The 19,018-nt window shown below is 64.6% G+C and overlaps 1 protein-coding gene across 1 annotated transcript; it reads left to right on the plus strand.

Annotated features, from left to right (window-relative positions):
* Nucleotides 1-14,117: 14,117 nt before the first annotated feature.
* On the plus strand, nucleotides 14,118-18,049 carry CBX4 (chromobox 4). Its single transcript, XM_082492337.1, has 5 exons — nucleotides 14,118-14,218; nucleotides 14,340-14,383; nucleotides 15,193-15,258; nucleotides 15,959-16,025; nucleotides 16,566-18,049. Exons 1-5 carry the CDS (start codon nucleotides 14,150-14,152, stop codon nucleotides 17,898-17,900), a joined length of 1,581 nt encoding a protein of 526 aa, XP_082348463.1. The 5' UTR covers nucleotides 14,118-14,149; the 3' UTR covers nucleotides 17,901-18,049.
* The last annotated feature ends 969 nt before the right edge of the window (nucleotides 18,050-19,018 follow it).

Genomic DNA, 19,018 nt, shown 5'->3' on the forward strand with positions numbered 1-19,018 from the left:
GGACCCGGCGTTACCGGGGTGCTTCTGCATCGGGCTCAGGGCTCCGGGGAGCAGAATCGAGCGGGGGCTGTTTGCACCGAGCCCCTGCCAAGGCCACGTGTGCCGCCCCTCCAGGAGCCGGCTGTGAAGTCAGGCCCGATGGAAATATAATGGGATAATCGATGGCCCATTGTTGCTGGGCTTAATTTAGCCATTCAGGCGGGGAACGAACAGTGTGAACGTACGTAAGCAGAAGCCAAGGCGAGGGATGAATCAGCCCCGCGTCCTCTGCGGCACAGGGGCTGAGCGGGCGCAGGCAGCCGGTCTCACCTGCACCTGCAGCCCCCGGACCCCCGCGGGGATGTGCCGTTGATGGGGATTTACTCCGCTTTGTGTAATGCCAGGTCTAAAATGGCTGCAGCTGGGCTTGGTGTCACACACCTGCATTGGCAAACCCCCCCGTAGGCTGAAGCGGGAGCGAGGATGCTGCTGGGAGTGCTGGGACAGGGACCTGAGCTGAGCACCGGGGACATGGCCTGGGAAGGACATGGCTCGGGAACGACACGGCTTGGGAAGGACACGGCTTGGGAAGGACACGGCTTGGGAAGGATACGGCTGCCACCACAGCCCTTCACAGCCACTGCCCAGGAGCACCAGCAGCGCAGCCCCAGGAAAGCCTTCCAGCCTTTGCCCAACCCAACTCAAAAGACCCCAATAAATGCCATCTGAGGGAGTCCCCCCCACCCCGTCCATCTCGCCAGCTGGAAGCACATCCCGACGCACGGCCCTGGCTTTGCAGCCTTCAAACTTTGCCCTGCTGCTCGGCGGTGCCCACCCCGATACCTGGGGAATCGCCCTTCCTTCTCACTGTTTATCTTCCTCGCATTCCTCGGGGCCGGCTCACACCCCACCCTGGCCGGCCGGCAGCGCCACGGCACATTCAGCCTTTCCTCATCAATTAGTCACTGTTCTGTGATGGGTCTGATATCTGCCCCCCTCTGCCATTCTCTCTGGGCTTTGGTGAGTGTTTCAGTCCCTGCCGGTAGGGACATCCCTGGGGTCAGCCAGAGCAAGTCCCTGGAGGGAACGAGTCCTCCTGCATCACCCCAAAATCTCACTGCCTCCACTTTTTTCCCCATTATTGCCCTCTGGAGCTGGCTGGTTTGACGGCATTTACTGCACCGAACACCTCCCAGCTCTGCTCCTCAGCTTGCGTTACAGAAGGTGCCACATCAGCTCAGCTCAGCCGAAACACTTGCATGGAGTTTGCCACGGCCGTATCTGCCACCCCGATGCGTCATGAGCTCTCGACCTTGCTGCTCCTTCCCCTCTGCCTCAGCTCCTGCCCCACCATCTCCCCCTCGAGACACCTCCGAGCCGGAGCCTTCCCCAGGAGGGATCAGCAGTGTGGCTTCAGCTTGGATTTCGTTTCCGTGCTTTCGGCCCGTGCCAGTCCCTCCTGGTCCCTCTGATTCCCATGTCTTGGCGTCTGCAACACCTCCTGAGTTAGTCTCAGCTGCAAACGCCCTCCCTGTGCCGCGGACCGCCACTGCCGCTGCCACTCCGTGAGGGACAATGTTAGATAAGAGCAGTCCTGGACCCCCAGCCCTGGGGAGGGCACTGAAGATGAAGGCAGTGAGCCCCTTCCCGGGGCTGTGTGACCGGCTGCACCCCTGGCCGTGCCCATGCCGGACCAGCCGGACACGCTCCCCAGCACCCTGCGCACCCACGGGTGTTGGGGTGGGGGCCTGCCCATGGGGACAGGGGCTGCCTGGCCCTCTCCTGGGGCCAGCGGGGCACAGGCTGTTCTGCAGGGCGGCATCGGGCTGGGGGAGGCCCAGAGCATCCCCTCCGTGGGGCGGCCCCACAGCCCCGGGAACAGCCCCAGCCCCCAGCCCCAATTCCCGGTGGCAGCTCCCCAGGACGCCCCCAGCACGGCGGCCCCGATGCAGCGGGCCCAGCGCCAGCGCCCTCCCCACGCTGCCTTTTATGGCCCTGCTGCAGCCGCGGCCCAAACATGGGCTGCGGGAACAGCGGAGCTGGGAGCCTCCCTGGGGCTGGCCCTGACGAGGGCTGCCCCGGACGGCCCCTCAGCCTGGGCAGCTGCGCTCGGGGAACTGGGGCTGAGCGGCAAAGTGCCCCATGGCGGCAGCACCCCGCTTACCTGGGGGCTCCCCAAGCACCCTGCAGCTCTGCATCCCTGTCCTGCTGGCCCACGCAGCCCCATCCCTGCCTCGCACACCCCCGCATCCCTGCCTCACGCACCGCCCTGTGATACTCTGCCGCTGTGCACAGTGTCACTTCGCACCTCCCCGTCCCCCCCCACCGCACGGTGCCTGCAGCCTTGCTGTGCCCTGGACCAGCACAGAGCATCTTGCACCAAGCCGGGGCAGAGACACAGCCCCGGTTTCGCTCACAGCGCTGCAGAGAAAGGAGGTGCCAACGGGCGGCGAGACGAGGGGCCGACCGGCACCGCCAGCCTTGGGAACCCTTCTGCCGCCGGCACCCGGGCAGGGCTGGCGGGGATGCTGCGGCGATGCTGCGGCCGGGTGCGCCGTGCTCCCCACCGGGGGAAAGGGTGTGCCCCACCGAGCGACACGGGGTGTGTCGGGAACGAAACGACTCGACCGTCCCCACAGTGTCACCCCCCGAGAGCGGGCTGCTGCCTGCTGACCTGCTGCCTGTCACCGTGGGGCTCCAGCAGCTCCTCGCCTCCGCTTCAGAGCCAGCGCGGGCTGCGCCACAGGCTGGGACACGCGTGAGACCTCACCCGTCAGCGCCGGCCGCGCCGGGGGCAGGAAACGCAGCGTGGGCTCAGTGAGGCCACCGGGGCAGAAGAGGGAGCAGAAGCGGGAGCGGGGCGGCAGGGCAAGGCTGCTGCCGGGGGGAGCCTCGGGCTGTGCCCCGGGTTGTGCCGGGGCTCCCGCTGTCCCCTCCGGCGCAAGCAGCGCGAGGAGGCTGCGTTTGCTGTGTTTCCTGGCTGCGGGCGGTAAATCCTCGGGGACCAGGACAGTGGCTGTGCTTTTAATGACAGAGCTCCATGAATCAGCGTTGCAGTCATCCGCACACCCTGCGATCCCGTCTGCGGTCATCAGTGTCACCAAAGCCCCCAGAGCCCGGGTGACACCGCAGCCCTTCCCCGGGCTAACGCTCACCTGCATCCTCTGGGCTCTGGCATACGGCCCTGCTGCTCTTTGCCGGTCGAGGTGGCAAAGCCGCTTTGCTTCACTCCTTTCTCAGATTTTCCTGACCCTTCCCAGCTGCGGGAAGACTCTGTTGCAGCCCCGGCAGTGATGGTGGGGTCCAGTGCTGGGGGTTTACCCCAGCGAGCAGCGACCAAGCGGGGCAGTGGCGCAGCCCTGGCTCCCACCACCGCTGCCAGCCTGGGAGGATGCTCCTCCGCAAGGAAACCCAGCCGGATCCCACCGCTGGAGCTTGAAATTATCCCCGTTGTGATGAGAAACAGGGACCGTGTTTCCAACAAGAGCTCTCGACCGGGCTGGTGGGGGTCCCCACTGCACAGAGCTCCTCTGCAAAGGTCCGCGGTCAACCTAAAACAGCTCAGCGGGGGCGGGGGGGCGGCGCCACTGAGTGATGGGCTGTGCGGAGGGGGACAGGAGGGAGCGCGGTGTTCCCTCGGGCCCTTGGCACATGGCTCCCCAGGCACCGCAGAGGCTGCCCTCGGGCGGCACCGGGGACACGGAGCGAGTGCTGTGCACACATGGCAATAAGAGCTGTCCGGGATGGTGTCCCATGTGTGTCCCTGTCCCAGACTGACCTCAGCCCCAGCGTGTCAATGGGGGTGAGTGGACCCTCATGTGCACCCCAGAGATTGCAGCAACCACAAGATACAAAATCCAGAAAACCCCTGGAGCAGGGAAATGCACTTGGGGTGAAGTTCAACACACACACCCCGGTCAAGGCCGTCCTGTCCATCCCGGGAGCGCTGGCACTGCCGGCCCTGGCGAGGGGCACACTGGGGGGTTTCCAGTGCCAGAGCAGCTGCAGGAGAGCAGCAGAGCTGGTGCACGTGTTGAGGAGGGAAGGAGCGAGCCCAGGAAGCGAAGCACCTCTCGGCTGCCCGAGAGACAGCTGGAGTTCCCAGAACCTGCTCAGCATCCCCAGGGGAAACCAGACAACGAGCAGCAGCCTAAAAATAGCTGCCCAGGGCACATGCACTCGCCCGAGAGAAGGGGAAGTGAAAAGGGAGATGGTCTGCAGCTTTCCAAGGAACAGCCCCCGGCCCAGCCATGGCCCCACTCAGCCCCGCGCAAGGAGGGACCTCTCCATCCTTCAGAGGGACAACAGCCCTGTCCCTGCGCCCGCTGACTGCTCTGCCGGGACATGCCATAGCCATAGCCATAGCCAAATCGCTTGCTGCCATTTTCCCATGGGTGACTCTCAGCGCTGCAGGGTGGCCGGTGCTGGGCAACTGTCACAGCACTGCTGCTGCTGCCCGGACGCTGCCGGTAGCCCCCGGCAGCCCTGTTGGGCTCCTCGCCTCCACCCCAGGGTGATTCTTGCTCAGGTGAAAACAGTGCGTCCCAGTGGTGAGACCCTGTCTGCTTGTGCCATCCTGACAGCTCGTCCTGGGGACACGGCGCCCGGAGGGGCCCAACCTTCCCATGGAGCTGCCATCCCCCTGCTGAGAAGGTATTGTCCCCGTTAAAACATCCCACCGAATTATAAGCAGAAGGAGAGGACTCAGCAGAGGTTTCCCCTGCCCGGAGAGACCCTTGATGTGGGGGTTTCTCAGGCTGCAGGGCTCTCTGGGTCGGAGCACCCTGCTCCCCCCTTTGCCACTCTCCTGTGTGTGAATTGCAAAGTCTTTCCTGCAACACCTTTGCCTGAACATTCAGCAGGAAAAAGCATCTGAGGGTGAGGCACTGGCACCCGCAGAGCCCAGGACAATGTCGCTGTGGGGCAGGACGAGTGCAGGATCCCAAGAGTCCGGTTTGGATCCCATAGCAAATACTCATCTCTATATAACCGAATACAGGTAGGCCAAGCAGGGGCGGAGGTTAGAGCCAGTCTAAGCATTCAGCGACCAGCATGCGTCTCCCCAGTAGTGCTCACCCAGCTCCTGCGTGGCTGTTCCCAGTTGCCTAAACGTGGCGTGAGCCGGTGCGCCTGCGGCAGTGGCCGGCCGGGAGCCCAGCGCGTGCTGTGTAACGCACATGCAATGGACTGGCGGATCGTCAGCCTTCCTACGCTGTGCACGTCACGGCCAGGCCCAGGGCTGAGCCTTCCGCGGGGGCGGCGTGACCCACGCTGTGTGCGGGCGCCGAAGCCCCGCAGGGCGGCAGGAGCGGGGGCACGGAGCAGACCCCCACGCTGCGCGATGCCTTCGGAGAGGGGATTGAGGCCATCGACCCTCCGGGTTTCCGCCCTGCAAATACCGCTGGGCTCCCACCCCCGGGCAGACGCGTACACTTCCTAATGGGTTTAATGCAGTTCCACTGGGTTGGACTAAGCAGCTTTATGGCAGAGAGCTCTCTGGTGACAGTGGCAGGGCCGGGGGGCGGCCAGCACGCCCAGTAAATCTTTCCAAAACCTTTAAAAACATAAATGCTCAGTGTAATCCACTGAGAGGATAAAGTGCCGGGGCGGTCACTGGGGCTGGTGAAATTGTCTTGCAATCAGCTGTGGGCTCACGCTAGACCCGCCGAGGCGATGCCGGCAGAGCAGCGCGGGCGGAAGGAAGCCAGCCGGCACCCCGAGGCGGGCAGCCGGAGGGAAGGGCTGCCGGGGAGCTGCGCCGCTGCCTCGGCTCAGGTGCAGGCAGGATGGAAACTGCCTGACCACAGACCCGCGCACGCTTCCTCCCTCTGCCTGCGCACAGCAGCGGCGTGCAGGCGGGTGAGACTGCCCGGCCTCGCCGCTCGGGCGTGAACCAGCGGCGCCCTTTCGAAACTGAGACGCCTCTGTCAAACGCTGCATTTTGTGGCCACCGGACGCCAGCGGTGGATCTGCCAGAGGGGAGAAGCGCAGGGGCCACAGCCCCTCGCTCCTGCACGGCAGCACTCGGTCGAGTTGCGGCTGCGCAATATCCGCATCCACAGCACGGCTGCCGGACCCATCCCAGCAGCGCCCGGCTCACGCCCGAGGGAACCGTGTGCCCGGAGCAAGGACCCCATAGCCATTTGTGTGAGGAGAGACTCAAAAGCGCAGCCCCGAACCCACCCGCTGCGCGGCCACCACGCCACAGGCTGGCTGCTCCATGGGAGCCGCAGCTCGCGGTGCCACCGGCCAGGACACCGCAGCCCTGGGGACACTGCAGGGCCCCCGGGTGACTCACAGCCCCCAGAGCTGCAGCGCCCGAAGGTCCCCGTCGCAGGCGGCGCGGTGGCGGTCAGCACCTCCGCAGTCCTCGCAGCAGCTCAGCCCCGGGCTCAGCTCTGCCGCGCTCGGGAAGGGCCGGGCAATCTGCCACAGCCACCAGCGCTCTGCCCGTATGCCAGCCTCTGCCGTGTGCCATTCCCGGACCATGAGGCAGAACGTGTGCCGACAGGGCCCTCTCCTGCTCCTCCTCCTGCAGCGCCCCGAGACGACCCAGCCCAAACCGGTAATTATCACTTCTGTCTGTGGGCAATTCCCGATCTCATGGCGGCGCTGCGCAGGGAGGGGAGGCCGGGGTGCCAGTCTGGATCAGTGCCACACCGTGTCTAATCACGCCGCCAGAGGAGCTGGTCCCGGCAGCGGGTGGGAGCCGGAGCCGTGGCTCGGCGGTGCCGGGCACTGCACGAATGCTGCCGGGCGGCCGTGGGAGCAGAGCCCCTGCACGGTGCAGAGCACGGAGGTAAAAGTTATGTACCCACAGCACAGGTCCCGGCACGGCAGGGCTGCAGCTTTCCCCGCTTCCCTTTCTCTCCCTCCTCCCCGTGCCCCGCGTGCCGGGGGCAGCTCTCCACGGGGCCGTCACCCTGCCCTTCCCCGGCAGCCCCAGGCACGCTCTCCTGGGCTGGGATCTTAGCAGATCAATCAATCAAAGCAAGCACTCTACCGCTGCACTCAACTAGCTTGGCACCACCAGCTCAGCTGCCTCTGCAGCTGGGGAAGGGCTTACGGATCCTCGTCCCTCCGGGGAGGAGTTTGTGCACGGGACGAGGTATCTGGGCTGCGCCTCTGGGTGCGCCGGGCTCGCTGCGCCCCAAAAGCCCCTTCTCCCGGGGCTCAGCCCGGCTCCTGCCGGGAGGGAGAAGCAGCACCGAGTGCCCGGAGGCTCAGCGGGGAGGAGGGGGCACGGGGCCATCCCTGCTCCGGGGGGACGAGCGCGTGGGCCAGGAGCAGCGCGGTGCGGGGGGAGCGGGGGCCGGCGCTGGCATCCCCGCGGGCGCGGGCAGAGCAAGCTGGCTTTGCAGCCGCGTGAGGTGGAGGAATCAGGTTTTGCTGCATATGGCAATTGCAGCAGCATGTGTTATTGCTGTGGTTCAGGTGGTGGTTTATCTCCCGAGGATGTTTTTGGGACTGGTTTTCCCTGTGTTTAATGTTCTCTCAAAGGTGATGAGTTTAAAAGAAACTTCAGGTAGAGCTGCTCCGGTCTTCTCTGGGTTTGGTTTCTGGAATGTCAAGGGAACGCTTTCGTGTTTCACAACCGCAGCGCTTCCAGCAAGGCTGTCCCCCTGCCTGCCCGTGCAGAGATGGAGCGACCCAAGAAGCTCCGGCTGAAACTCTTCCCTGGAAGCTCCAGTTAACCGTCCGCCAGCGCAGCTTCATCCTGAGCCCTTATCCTGCCATCAGCCCATGCGGGGCAACCCCTGTGCCCGGTGACTGCCTTGCATGGTCAAGACTTTGTACTAGATACAAATCTTAGATTGCCTTCCTGGAAAGGGATAAGAACCCTCCTGGAGGTGTGTGCTTTGACTCACTTTATTAGGAGTAGTTTGGTGGTTTTGCTCATTAAGGCGTGCGATCAGAGGCCAGGCTTCTGTTTGCTGCGATGGGGGAAGTATCTGCCTGGAGGCTTTTGTCCTTCCACCTTCGGTGTGGAACGAGCTGCAGCTCCTCAGCCCGGCTCCTAAGAAAAAGGGAATTTCTCACTCTCCTCTGGAGTGTGTTGGAGAGTCACATGGGGGAAAAGCCCTTGGGAAGCCCTGGGAAGCCACAGAGGATCATTTCTCCCCAGTGTCTCTGTCAATGGCGTTTCCAAACCACCACCCTAATCCCCACCCCGACCTGCTCTCCTCAGCAAGACGACCTGGAGCCTCTGATGTTCTCACGCTCTCCGCAGCGGGCGCAGGGCAGGCGGCAGCTCCCATCCACCTGGAGAACGGAGAAGGGAGAGGAGAGGAAATCCAGAGCCACCTCCAGGCTGTTATGCCTGGGCCAGGGCCAGCCGGAGCCATCCCGGCCCCTGGCCCATGTGCGGGACTCCGCTGTTCCCCGTGTGGCTTTTGTTGCAGAGGAACCTTTGTTCAATATGTTTTACTTGGGGGTTTGTGTCCAAAATTAAATCTGACTCCAGCAGCTTCTCGTTTGATTTTGTGGAGCGGCTTGAAAGTTGAGCTGTCTGGGGCTTGCAGCGTGTTGGCACTGTTTATTTTTCGATGGAAGTTTTTGTGATTCCAGTGGATGGAGAAGATTGGAAAAGCTTGCACAAAACATCTCAGTCCTTTCACAACTCTCTGGGCAGCTGAGCAGCTCCTCGCTGCTGCCACCAGCAGATTGCAGCCTCGCCGGGAGACACATGCGCAGACCCGCTTCTGATGGAGAAAATCTCATAATTACACTCAGCTGCCAAGGAACAGCATCGGCTTAAGTGATAAGAGGAGGAAGAGAGCTCCAAGTACAGCCCTCTCCGGGGCTGCTCGAGGAGCCGAGGGGGGCGGCAGAGGAGGTGCGGGGCAGGAGGAGGCAGATGATGTGCGCCGGGGTCCCTGCGGTGCGCAGGGGAAGGGATTCCCATCTCCCTCTGCCCCAGATCTACGGCACCTCCCGCTCCCACCGGGCAAGGGGAACGCTTCCTGGGAGGGAACGCTTCCCGCTGCTCTCTGCCTGGTGTCCCGGGCAGTCCCCATTGCTCTGGGGATGTGGGGCACGCGGGACCTGCTCCCACCAGGTGGGTGCTGAGCCCTGTGCTGTGGAAGGAGCGTCACGGCCAGAGACAGAGGACTTCGGTCCCTCTTTCCTCTGAGTTTCTCCTGACTTGCCCGACTCTAAGAAGATTAAAGACAGATGGTGTCCGAGGCTCCCAGGCTGGCACCCATGCTTGAGGCTGGGGGTGAAGGCACAGCGGAAAAGGTCCCTGGGGAAGGGGGGGGGGGTCCCATCCGAGTCCCCAAGGGATGGAGTCGCCTGAGAACCTGCTCTCGGGTGCTGCCCTCCCCGCTTGCGCAGACTGCAGCTCTGCAGAGCGGGGCTGTCGCCTCCTTCCTCATCGGGGGCTCCGGGGCTGAGGGGAGGTGGGAGAGCCAAAATGACGGCTCTGGCTGACGGTGCCACAGGTACTGGGTGTCTCGGCCCCTCCATTGGCTACACGGCAGCAGCGTCCATTGTGCATTGTTAAACCGCTGTGGAAGCACACCGTGTACTCCTGACGAGTGTCTCGTTCTCGGGGATGTTGCACGCAGCCTCTCCCGGTTTGCACTGGAAGCGGCACCAGAGAAGAGAATTCATCTAACGTGGCCCCGTGTGCACCCGCAGCAACTGCAGCAACGCACTTGTGAAGCCATTTAAATTTCCATGTGATGACCCAGTTCAGGGCGGTTTTGCCTCTGGATTTTCCCGCTGCTGCCTCCGGGTGGGTGGTGGCAGCTCCAGACCCTGCTGCCGTGCTTGGCTGTAAGGCCACCGCGCTTGCTCCACGCTGGCAGCCCCAGCCGCGAGTGCCCGGACTCTTCACGGCGCTTTCCGGAGCGTTAGGCGATGCTGGGCACCCTCCGTGCTGGTTTTCTTCCTGCAGCAGCGCCTGAAAATACTCTGGTGTGCTCGGTGGCCCTGTGTGCTTTGCTGAGAGCGGTGTGGAGTGAAGAGCTTGTTGCAAAGGGGGTTTTGCTGCTTTGGAGAACCGGTGATGCCGGGGGCAGGGCACGTGTCACTCCAGCAGCAGGAGCCGAGGTGGTGGGGACGCTCCAGGGGTTTTCAGTGCACGCGTTGGAGTGACTTCCAGCCCAGCTTCCAGCAGAGCTGACTCTTCCCTCACCGTTTGGCAGCAGCCCTGGCCAGCAGTGGCTGAGCTGCTCAGCACCGGCGCTGGGTTTGAACTGCGAGGCAAAGGGGCAGCTCGTGTTTAGAAGGAGACAATAATTGCAAGTCAGATTTGCTTGTTCAATACTCTATTGACAGATTTGCCTTGGCAACCTGGAACAGGGTTTCATTGTGTGCATCGTACCTCGTGGCATCCTATTGATTGGGTGGGTGGGTGGGTTTTGTTTTTTGTGGGGTTTTTGGTGTGGGTGGGTTTTTTTTTCCAAGCCTACCTACTCATCCTTTTCTTGTCTTTCTCCAGCATGGTGTTGACCTCAGCAAAGGCAATATTATAATCCAGTTTTCAGACTGGCCACAACTTCACATGCAAGCCAGAGCTCACAAAGGCAGAAGGGCAAACCCCGAGCCCAGCTGGCCAAGGCTGCAGGCGGCCAGGTAGGAATGAATGGGGCCAGCGCCCTCCCCCTCTCTCCAAGGACACCGTCATGCGAGAGAGTCGCAGAGCCCGTGCCTGGCCGCCTGTGAGAGCGGCCTTGAAGGAAACGCTGGAACTATTCATGAATTAACTTTCTGTTGTTATTTGGTGCTCAGCCTGGCGTGCTCCTGGCCTGTTCGGGCTCCAGGAGGAACCGTCGGCCCTGTTGGGGCAGAGGGGAGGAAAAGCTGAGCCCCCAGACTGCAGCCTCGGACCCTCCGTGGCGGAATTGGAGGATTACAGCTAAAAAAGAAGCACTGGTTTGAATTGCTAATAGTGATGCAGACTAATGAGCAACATCAGAAATGATGGCATGTGTAATCAGTGCTGCTTGATAGCAAGCATGCAGCAGGTCTGCAGGAGCTACTGGCGAAAGGGGCGAAGGGAAGCGGAGCATCTTGTGTTTTGGAGAGGCAGAACCCAACCCGAGCGAGGCGCTGCCACAGAGCTGGCTCTGTCTCCGGGGTAAGAACTTTATAAATAATGATGAAAAGAATAAACCTAGACACACATCAGCTCTGGGTAGCAGGAGGGAACATGGCCAGCAAGTATTTAAGGGGAAATTGCCTTGGTATGCTTCCTAGCACCTGCAGGAAGCCCATCTGTCTCCGGCTGTTAGAGGTTTTGTCTTACAGCTGCGCCCCGGCAGCCCCCACTCAGGATCAGGCCCTCGCCGGGCCGCCCACGGCACGGGCACTCGGGGGGCAGCCGGAGCCCCCGCACTCGCTCGGCCCGTCGGCGCCCTCCCACTGAAAGGAGCGGTGCTCCTATGGACCGTGCTGTGCGGATAAAGAGGAATCCGAATTTTTGCACAGGTGTGTGGCAGAGGGGAGGAACACCCACAGAACGTGTATCTGCCCCTTGTAGCTGCCTTATAAACAGGCACGTCATAAACAAAGCGTACGGTATTAAACAACTGCGATCTTGGCTTTAAAAGGCAGCGGTTGGCTCTTGTTTCTTTTGGTTGGAAACCCTTTTTCTTTTCTCATCCCTCTGATATGCCCCAACCAGTCGAGAAGAGGCAGCAGTTAGAAACATTTCCTGCTTTCCTTATTTAGGATATTTTATGTGGTTCAAATAAGGTGTCCTCTTTCGAACTGACAAAGGGAAAGATGTATCAGTTCACGAACTGCTTCTATCTGAGCAAGGTAAGAGAAAATCACCACCATTACAATCATTACTGCGAATCATGTGCAATCAGCCCAGTAACAGAAAGCAGATGAACATCCTGCAGAAACCTACAGGACGGGAGCTGGTGCTGAGCTGCGGGAGCCACGAGTCAGGCAATGATTAAAATGCTTTTAATACCGGTTTTCAGTGCTGCTTTCACCTTTTTTTTTTTTTTTAATATTATGTTTCATCAGCGGCCTGTCACACTGCTTCCGAGGCAGGTTCTACAGAGATGCCAAGGATCTCTGGTCACACATTTAAAACGATATATTTATTTATATATATATACGTATATATGCAGCCAGCCCCCGCCCTCCTTATCCCCCCTTCCCCGCTGTGTCCCGGGAAGAGCCGAGCCCTCCCGGCCAGGCTGGGCCCGGATCCGCCGCGGCTCCGCAGGCTGGACGTGCTCTGCAGCTTACCCAGATTGGAGGGGAATTGCACCAAATCGCGCTCGTCCCTGGGCATTTAGTTTTATTGCAAGCATTAGTGGTTTGTGCTCGGCTTGTCTCCTCTGGCAACAGGAGAAGCTTGAAATGTCAAAGGGGAGGGTTAACAAACTCCGCTGGCATAAATTTCAGTGAATGTATGTTTCTTAGGAAAACCGCTAAGTTAAAAAAAAAATTTAAATCTTCCTGTCTGTGCTTTCTTTCGGCTGCTGTTCACAATGGATAATAATTCTTACATTAAGCCCCTTCGGCCCTCCAGGGAAATCAAAATTGTAATATCAGTTTGCTTTTTATTGGCTCGGCTCTACGATCGCGGCGGCTGCGTCTTTGTTATGGTCCCCGGCGCGGTGACATTCAGCGGTGCCTCCCCGGTGCCCCCGCACCGCCGGGCCCGGGAAGGGCCCCCGAAGGCGCGGGCTGCTGCCGGACGGGGGGGGCGGCGATCGGGAGAGCCGCGGGACCGGCCCCGGGGGGGACGGGGAGCTTCCTCGGAGGACCGGGCGCTGCCGCCCGACCCCCGGCAGAGGAGCCGCTCCGGGCCCCGGTGCCGCTCGGGCTCGGCCCCGCCGCTCCCGCACCGCGGCAGAAGTTGCCGGGAGTCCCCGCGGGCAGCCCCGGCCCCGCGGGGCGCGGCCGCCCCGTCCGTGGGACGGCGGGACGCGGCGGTCCGGCACATCCCGGGCGGGGGCGGCGGCGGCGCCGGGACCCCCGGCCCTGGGGCGGCCTCGCTGCGCACCGGCCGCGGCGCTCCGGTCCCGCCCCGGCACCTGCGGGCACCGAGCTCGGCCAGCCCCGGGAGGGTCCGGGGGCTCCAGGCGGCGCCAGCCCCGCCGGCAGCGCCTTCCCGGGAACAGCCCCACGCGTGTCCGCGTCCCCCGCCGGCTCCCGCAGCGGCGGCGGGGAAGGCCCGGAGCTGCCCGTCCCCACGGCGGGGGCTGCGCGGAACCGCCGCGGCTCCGCACCGGGAAGGTGCCCGGCCCGACCCTCTCCGCCTGCCCGGGGGGGAGGTCGCCCCCTTTCCCGGAGCAGAGCCCCCGGGGAGGGGCTGGGGGGGGTCCCCCGCTGGCAACCCGCGGCACGGACACGCGTGGGCCTGGGCGCGCTCCCCTTAACCCGCGCAAACGAGAAGGGAGGGCGCGGAGCCGCCCGCCCCGGGCTCTCCCCGGCGGCCCCGCGGTCGCCGCCACCGTTCGCGGCTTCCGGCACCGGGCGAGGGAAACTCGGCACCGGCACCTGCCCCGGGCCCGCTCCCCCGGGGCGCTCCGGCCGGCTTAGCGACGGGGGGGACCCCCGCCGGCCCCGCGGCCGCGGGGACGCGCCGAGCAGCGCGGCGACCGGCCCGGCGGCGGAGCGAGGGCTCCGGCGGGCCCGGGGCCGCCCCCTCGCACCCGCCCCCCGCCGCCGGCCGGGCCCCACGGGAGGAGGCGGCGGGCCCGGGGCGTCCCCGGGGGCCACGGCATCCCGCGGCGTGGACCCCTCCCGGGGGGCTCGTCCCCCGCTCCGGGACACACGCACACATCCTCCGGGCGTCCGCCCCCCCCCCCCCGGGCGGCGCACCTGCCCCGCGGGCTGTGCCGTGGGGGCCGTGCTGAGTCACGCGTGGGGCGGGGGGCGGGGGGGGCACGGGCAGCCCGGCCCCCGCCCCTCCCCGCTGCCGCCCGGCCCCCGCCCGCCCCCTGCCCGCCTCGCTCCCCGGCAGGTCTGCGCCAATCCCCCGGCCCCGCCGTTGACGGGCAGCCGGGCCCGGGAGGCGCCGCCTCCCTGACGTCTCGCTCCGGGATTTGCACGGGTTGCGGTGCCGCGGCGGCCGCGGCTCAGTGTCTGTCGGGTCGGCGGCGGGAGCTGCCGGAGCCGGAGCTGAGCTCGGCTGCAGCGGCGGCCGCGGACGCCCGGCCCGGCCCGGCCCGGCCCGGCCCCTCCCGGCTGCGGCATGGAGCTGCCGGCGGTGGGGGAACACGTCTTCGCGGTGGAGAGCATCGAGAAGAAGCGGATCCGAAAGGTGAGGAGGGCGGCGGGGAGGAGGGGGGTGGGGGGGTCGGTCGGGGGTGGGGGGGTGGGGGGTGTCGTCGGGGGGCGGCGGGTCCCGCTGACGCCGTGTCTTTGCCTCCCGCGCCGCGCAGGGCAGAGTCGAGTACCTGGTGAAATGGAGGGGATGGTCGCCCAAGTGAGTACCGAGCGGGGATGGGGATGGGGCGGCCCCGGTTGGAGGGGCTCCGCCGCGCTCGGCGGCCCCGGGAAAGGGCCCCCGGTCAGGGGGCGGGCGGGCGGCGAGGAGCGGCGGCGGGGCCCGGCGGCGGCGGGAGGCGAGCGAGGCGGGCAGGCGGCGGCTGATGTGCACCAGAAAATGGCTCCTTCCCCCTTTCCCTCCTCGGGAGCCGGGCTCCATATTGCAGAACCGAGCGGGGAGGGCGGGCGGGCGGGCGGGAGGGGGGGGGGGCGTGGGGGGAAAGGGGGGGGGGGGATAACCGCAAAAATAACCCGCGCCGCCCCGCAGCCCCCGAGAGCCGCCCGCGGAGGCGGAGGCACCGGCGGCGGAGCGAGGGCGGCCGCTGCGGAGTATTTGGGGTTTGCATGACAGTGCCGGCGGGGGGGGGTGGGGGGGGGGGTGGTCGCGGGGGGGGTCCGCGCCGCTGTTCCGGACTCGGCGGACGGGTCCCTCCTCCGCGCCGCGGCCGCTTTCCTGGGTCCGGGATTTGGAAAATTTCATCATGACATGCCTGGAATTCCTCCGGAATAATAACTGCGCTAAATAAACAGTTCCGTCCCCGTGCGCGCCCCCCCCCCCACACACACACCCCCACACACACACCCCCCCTCGCCGCCCATCCCCCTCCCCCGGGAGCCGACCCCCGGACCCCCCTTCCCCGGCGGGCCCGGTGCTGCGGGCCGCCAGCGGGGCACCCCTGCCCGGGACCCCGGCCCCCTCCCGGCGGGGCCCCGCGGCTGACGGCCGCTCTCCCCCCCTCTCGCAAGATATAACACGTGGGAGCCGGAGGAGAACATCCTGGACCCGCGGCTGCTCATCGCCTTCCAGAACAGGTGAGCGGCGGCGGCGGGGCCCGGGAGGGCACCGGGAGGGGCGGCGGGCACCGGCACCGCTTCGGCAATTGCAGATGCGTCACGGAGCCGGGGGCCGCGGCGGGGGGGGGCGGGCGGGCGGCGCGGGACGGGCCCGGGCCCGGGCTCGGGGGCGCGGCCCCGACGGGGCGGGCGGTGCGGGGCCGCCGGGCGACGCCTCCGGTTCAAGGTCCCCCGCGCCGCGCTCCCCCCACGCCGCGCCTTGCGCTCCTGCCGCCCGCCCCGGGATTCGATGCCTGCGAGCGGAGGAGGCGGCGCTGCTGCTGCTGCTGCTGCGCTTGGACGGGCTTGGGCTTTTTTTTTTTTTTTTTGCCTTTTTTTTTTTTTTTTCTTTCCGTGCATTTATTTCCTGTAGTATTTTGGCGCAAACTGTAAACTTCAGCCCCTCGCTGCAGCAGGGGGAGGCGGGAGCGGGGAAGTCGCTTCGCCAGGCGCCCGCAGCCTCGGCGAGCCGGCCGTGCCCCCGGCCCGCAGCCTCCCGCGGGACCCCCGGCCTGCGGCTCCGCACCTGCGGGCGCCCGGCTCCCCTCGCACCGGCCCGCTGCGACGTGCGGGGTCGTTGGCAGTGCGGGAGCTGCCGTGCATGGGGCGCGGGGAGGGGTGCTCCCCGGGGATCCGCGTGCCGCCGCTCGGGCCTCGCCGTGACTCTGTGTTCCCGCAGGGAGCGGCAGGAGCAGCTGATGGGATACCGCAAGCGGGGGCCCAAGCCAAAGCCGCTGGTCGTGCAGGTAAATGCGCGGTGGAGCCCAGCCCCGCACCTCCCGGGCAGCCTGTTTGCAGCGCGGCCCCGTCCCCAGGGAGCCGCTTTCAGCGGGTTTCATCATGCTGAGGAGCCGTGCGCGCAGCCCGGGCGCTTCGCAACGCCCCGGGGACCCCCAGGCCCCAGCGCTGAGCTCATCGGGCGGCCCCAGCCCCCCCACCCCCCCTCCAGGCTGCAGGGCAGACCCGCTGCGCCCACGGCCCCGCGGCATTAGCAGGCTGCTCGCAAGCTCGGCAGCAGCGGTCCCGCTCGGCCCCTGTTCCCAGACAGCTGATTGAAGGGTGCTTTTCTTCTTTTCATTGCTTCATTAATCTGGAGCAATGCGCGGGCTGTGAGCTGGAGTGGGCTGGGGCTGCCTGCTGGAGGACGCGGCACCCTGCGAGGCAGCGTCCCGTAACGAGAGCCGCTGGAGGGGCGGGGGTTTCACCAGAGCCTTCGGCACCTGCCGGAGCGCCGGCGCCTCCTTCTCCGGCCCCGGCTGACCGCGGCCCCTGGCTTTGTGTTGCAGCTTCCCTCCTTCGCCCGCCGCTCGAACATCCTGACGGGGCTGCAGGACCCTGCCGTGGACAACAGGCCAAAGCTGGATCTGGGCTCCTCCGGCAAGAGCCAGCAGCACCAGTATGAACTCAACAGCAAGAAGCATCACCAGTACCAGCCCAACGGCAAGGAGAGCGGCATGAAGCACCAGTCCCACAGCAAAGGGAAGTATTACTACCAGCTGAACAGCAAGAAGCACCACCACTACCAGCCGGACCCCAAGATGTACGAGCCCCATTACCAGCCCAGCAGCAAGGAGCCGCAGAGCCAGGCCTGCTTGGACAGTAACAAGAGCCCCCTGGTCGCCCACCCGGACAAGTGGGCTCATGGGCCGGCCAAAAACCTGCTGGGCCCGGTCAAGAACCTCGCTGCGGAGAGCAAGAACGGGGCCGAGAAGAACCTGTCCAGTGGCACCGGGCCTCCCCCCAGGGACAGGGTGACCAGCAACGGCCTCGGGGGCAAGATGAAGATCGTCAAGAACAAAAACAAGAACGGGCGCATTGTGATCGTCATGAGCAAGTACATGGAGAACGGGATGCAGGCGGTGAAGATCAAGTCCGGGGAGCCACCCCGGAAGCGGGCTGCGGAGGAGAGGACTCCTAAGAAGGGGGGGGAGGAGAAGCTGGAGGCTTGGAGGAAGCCGGGGGAGGAGAGGGTGGTGGGCAGCAACGCCCTGAGCAAAGCAGAGGGCGAGGGCCGGCAGCCCCCCGCCGAGCTGGAGGAAAGCCCCCAAAAGACTCCCCTGGCCAAGGAGCCGCCCCTCCCGCCGGTGGAGCAGCCCCTGCAGCTCACCACCAAGCCGGACCTCGTGCCCTGGTCCCTGAGTCCCGTCTGCGAGCACAGCCCTTCCTCCATGGGACTGAACCTCTCCAGCCCCGGCTCGCGGAAGCGCTGCCTGTCGGAGCCGCACGCGGAGCGGGAGCCGGGCAAGAAGCGCCTGACCTCCCGCAGCATCAGTGCCCCCACCTGCCTCAGCCCCCCGGCCCCGGAGCGGCCGGAGCCGCCCACCCAGCCGGAGGTCATCCTGCTGGATTCGGACCTGGACGAGCCCATAGACTTGCGCTGCGTGAAACCGCGGGCGGAGGGCGAGCTGGCCCTGGCGCAGGTGAAGCCGGAGGTGCCGCCGGCGCCGGCTGAGAACCCGGCCACAGAGCCTCCGCAGCCCCGGGAGGCCGCGGAGGAGGAGGAGGAGGAGGAGGAGGCTGAGTCCCTGCAGGAATTCAAGCCCTTCTTTGGGAATATAATTATCACAGACGTGACCGCAAACTGCCTGACCGTGACCTTCAAGGAGTACGTGACGGTGTGAGGTGGGACGGCGGCTGCTCCCCGTGGGAGCTGCCTGCCCATCCCGGGGCCGCCGGCCCCACAGCCTCCCTCTAAGGTACTGGTGCCCCTTCCCCGGAGCCCGCGTGCCCCCTGCCCGCGCCGCGGCGGCCGAGCCTCCGCCGAGGGGATGCCGGGGCAGGGCTGGGCACGGTGGCCGTCCCTGCCACGCAGGGTGTCCTCGCCGCCGCTCCCGCCCCGCGGCCGGGGGCTGCCCCGGGACCTGCGGGCGCCGGGACAGGCGAGGACGGGGCCCGCCAGTTACTCAGAGTTATAGTATTATATTTTAACAGTGCTAACTTGTCGAGTGATTCTTGCTCCCGTTTGTACGTGGTGTTATTGAAATGTATTGTTTGAGCTGAAAGCTGGTCGCTCCCCGGCCACGCTAATATATTTATTTGTAGGTATTTATATAATGAAATATAAAGCCTAGATTTATGGAGTCCCTAGATCACCTTATAAACTATATCAAACGAATATTTTCTGTTCTCCTTTTTAACCATTCAGCATTTGTTAGTCTCGTCCCCTTGCCCTCCTTATGACCCACAGGACCATCCCTGGTATATATTTTTTGATACTGTACACATGTGGTGTTTCTATGTGCAAAAAAAAAAAAAATCGTTATCTAAAGCTAAACGAGCTATTATAGAAATTGCTGCTATTAGAAATGTCTAAACTATAAGCTTCCAATTATTAATTGCTTGAATGTAAATATTAAATGGAGATGTTGAAAGTGCATTTGATGTTCTGCAGCTAGCGTAGATCGGACGGCAAAGCCCGGCTGCTGGGAGGTGGAGCGCGAGCTGCCAGCGGCGCTTCCTGGTCCGAGGGCTGTGTCACGGGGGAAGAAATGTATCATGCAATCATTGCAAAGGACTATAAACCTTTACAAAAACTACCAGGATTTGGAGTGCATTTGTTACTGCATCCGGACGGCACGGAAGGCGTCCCCGCGCGGGCAGGCTGTGGTTGGGCCACCCCGGCGCAGGTGCGCACCGGTTCCCATCGGCTCCGGGATGCGACGTATCGAGTGTAGCTCTGGCTTTTCCCCAAAAGCGCCGGCGAGAGCGTGCCGCCCACGGTGCGTAAGGGCGCCCCGGT

The sequence above is a fragment of the Vanellus vanellus genome (assembly GCF_965231255.1).
Source record: "Vanellus vanellus genome assembly, chromosome: 17".
NCBI lineage: Eukaryota > Metazoa > Chordata > Aves > Charadriiformes > Charadriidae > Vanellus > Vanellus vanellus.

What these genes read in the sequence shown, in the direction of transcription:
- CBX4 (XM_082492337.1), top strand. Translation starts at nt 14,150, where the DNA reads ATGGAGCTGCCGGCGGTGGGGGAACACGTCTTCGCGGTGGAGAGCATC. An exon ending in CTCATCGCCTTCCAGAACAG is followed by an intron (nt 15,259 to 15,958) that starts GTGAGCGGCGGC and finishes GTGTTCCCGCAG; the next exon opens with GGAGCGGCAGGAGCAGCTGA. An exon ending in CAAAGCCGCTGGTCGTGCAG is followed by an intron (nt 16,026 to 16,565) that starts GTAAATGCGCGG and finishes TTTGTGTTGCAG; the next exon opens with CTTCCCTCCTTCGCCCGCCG.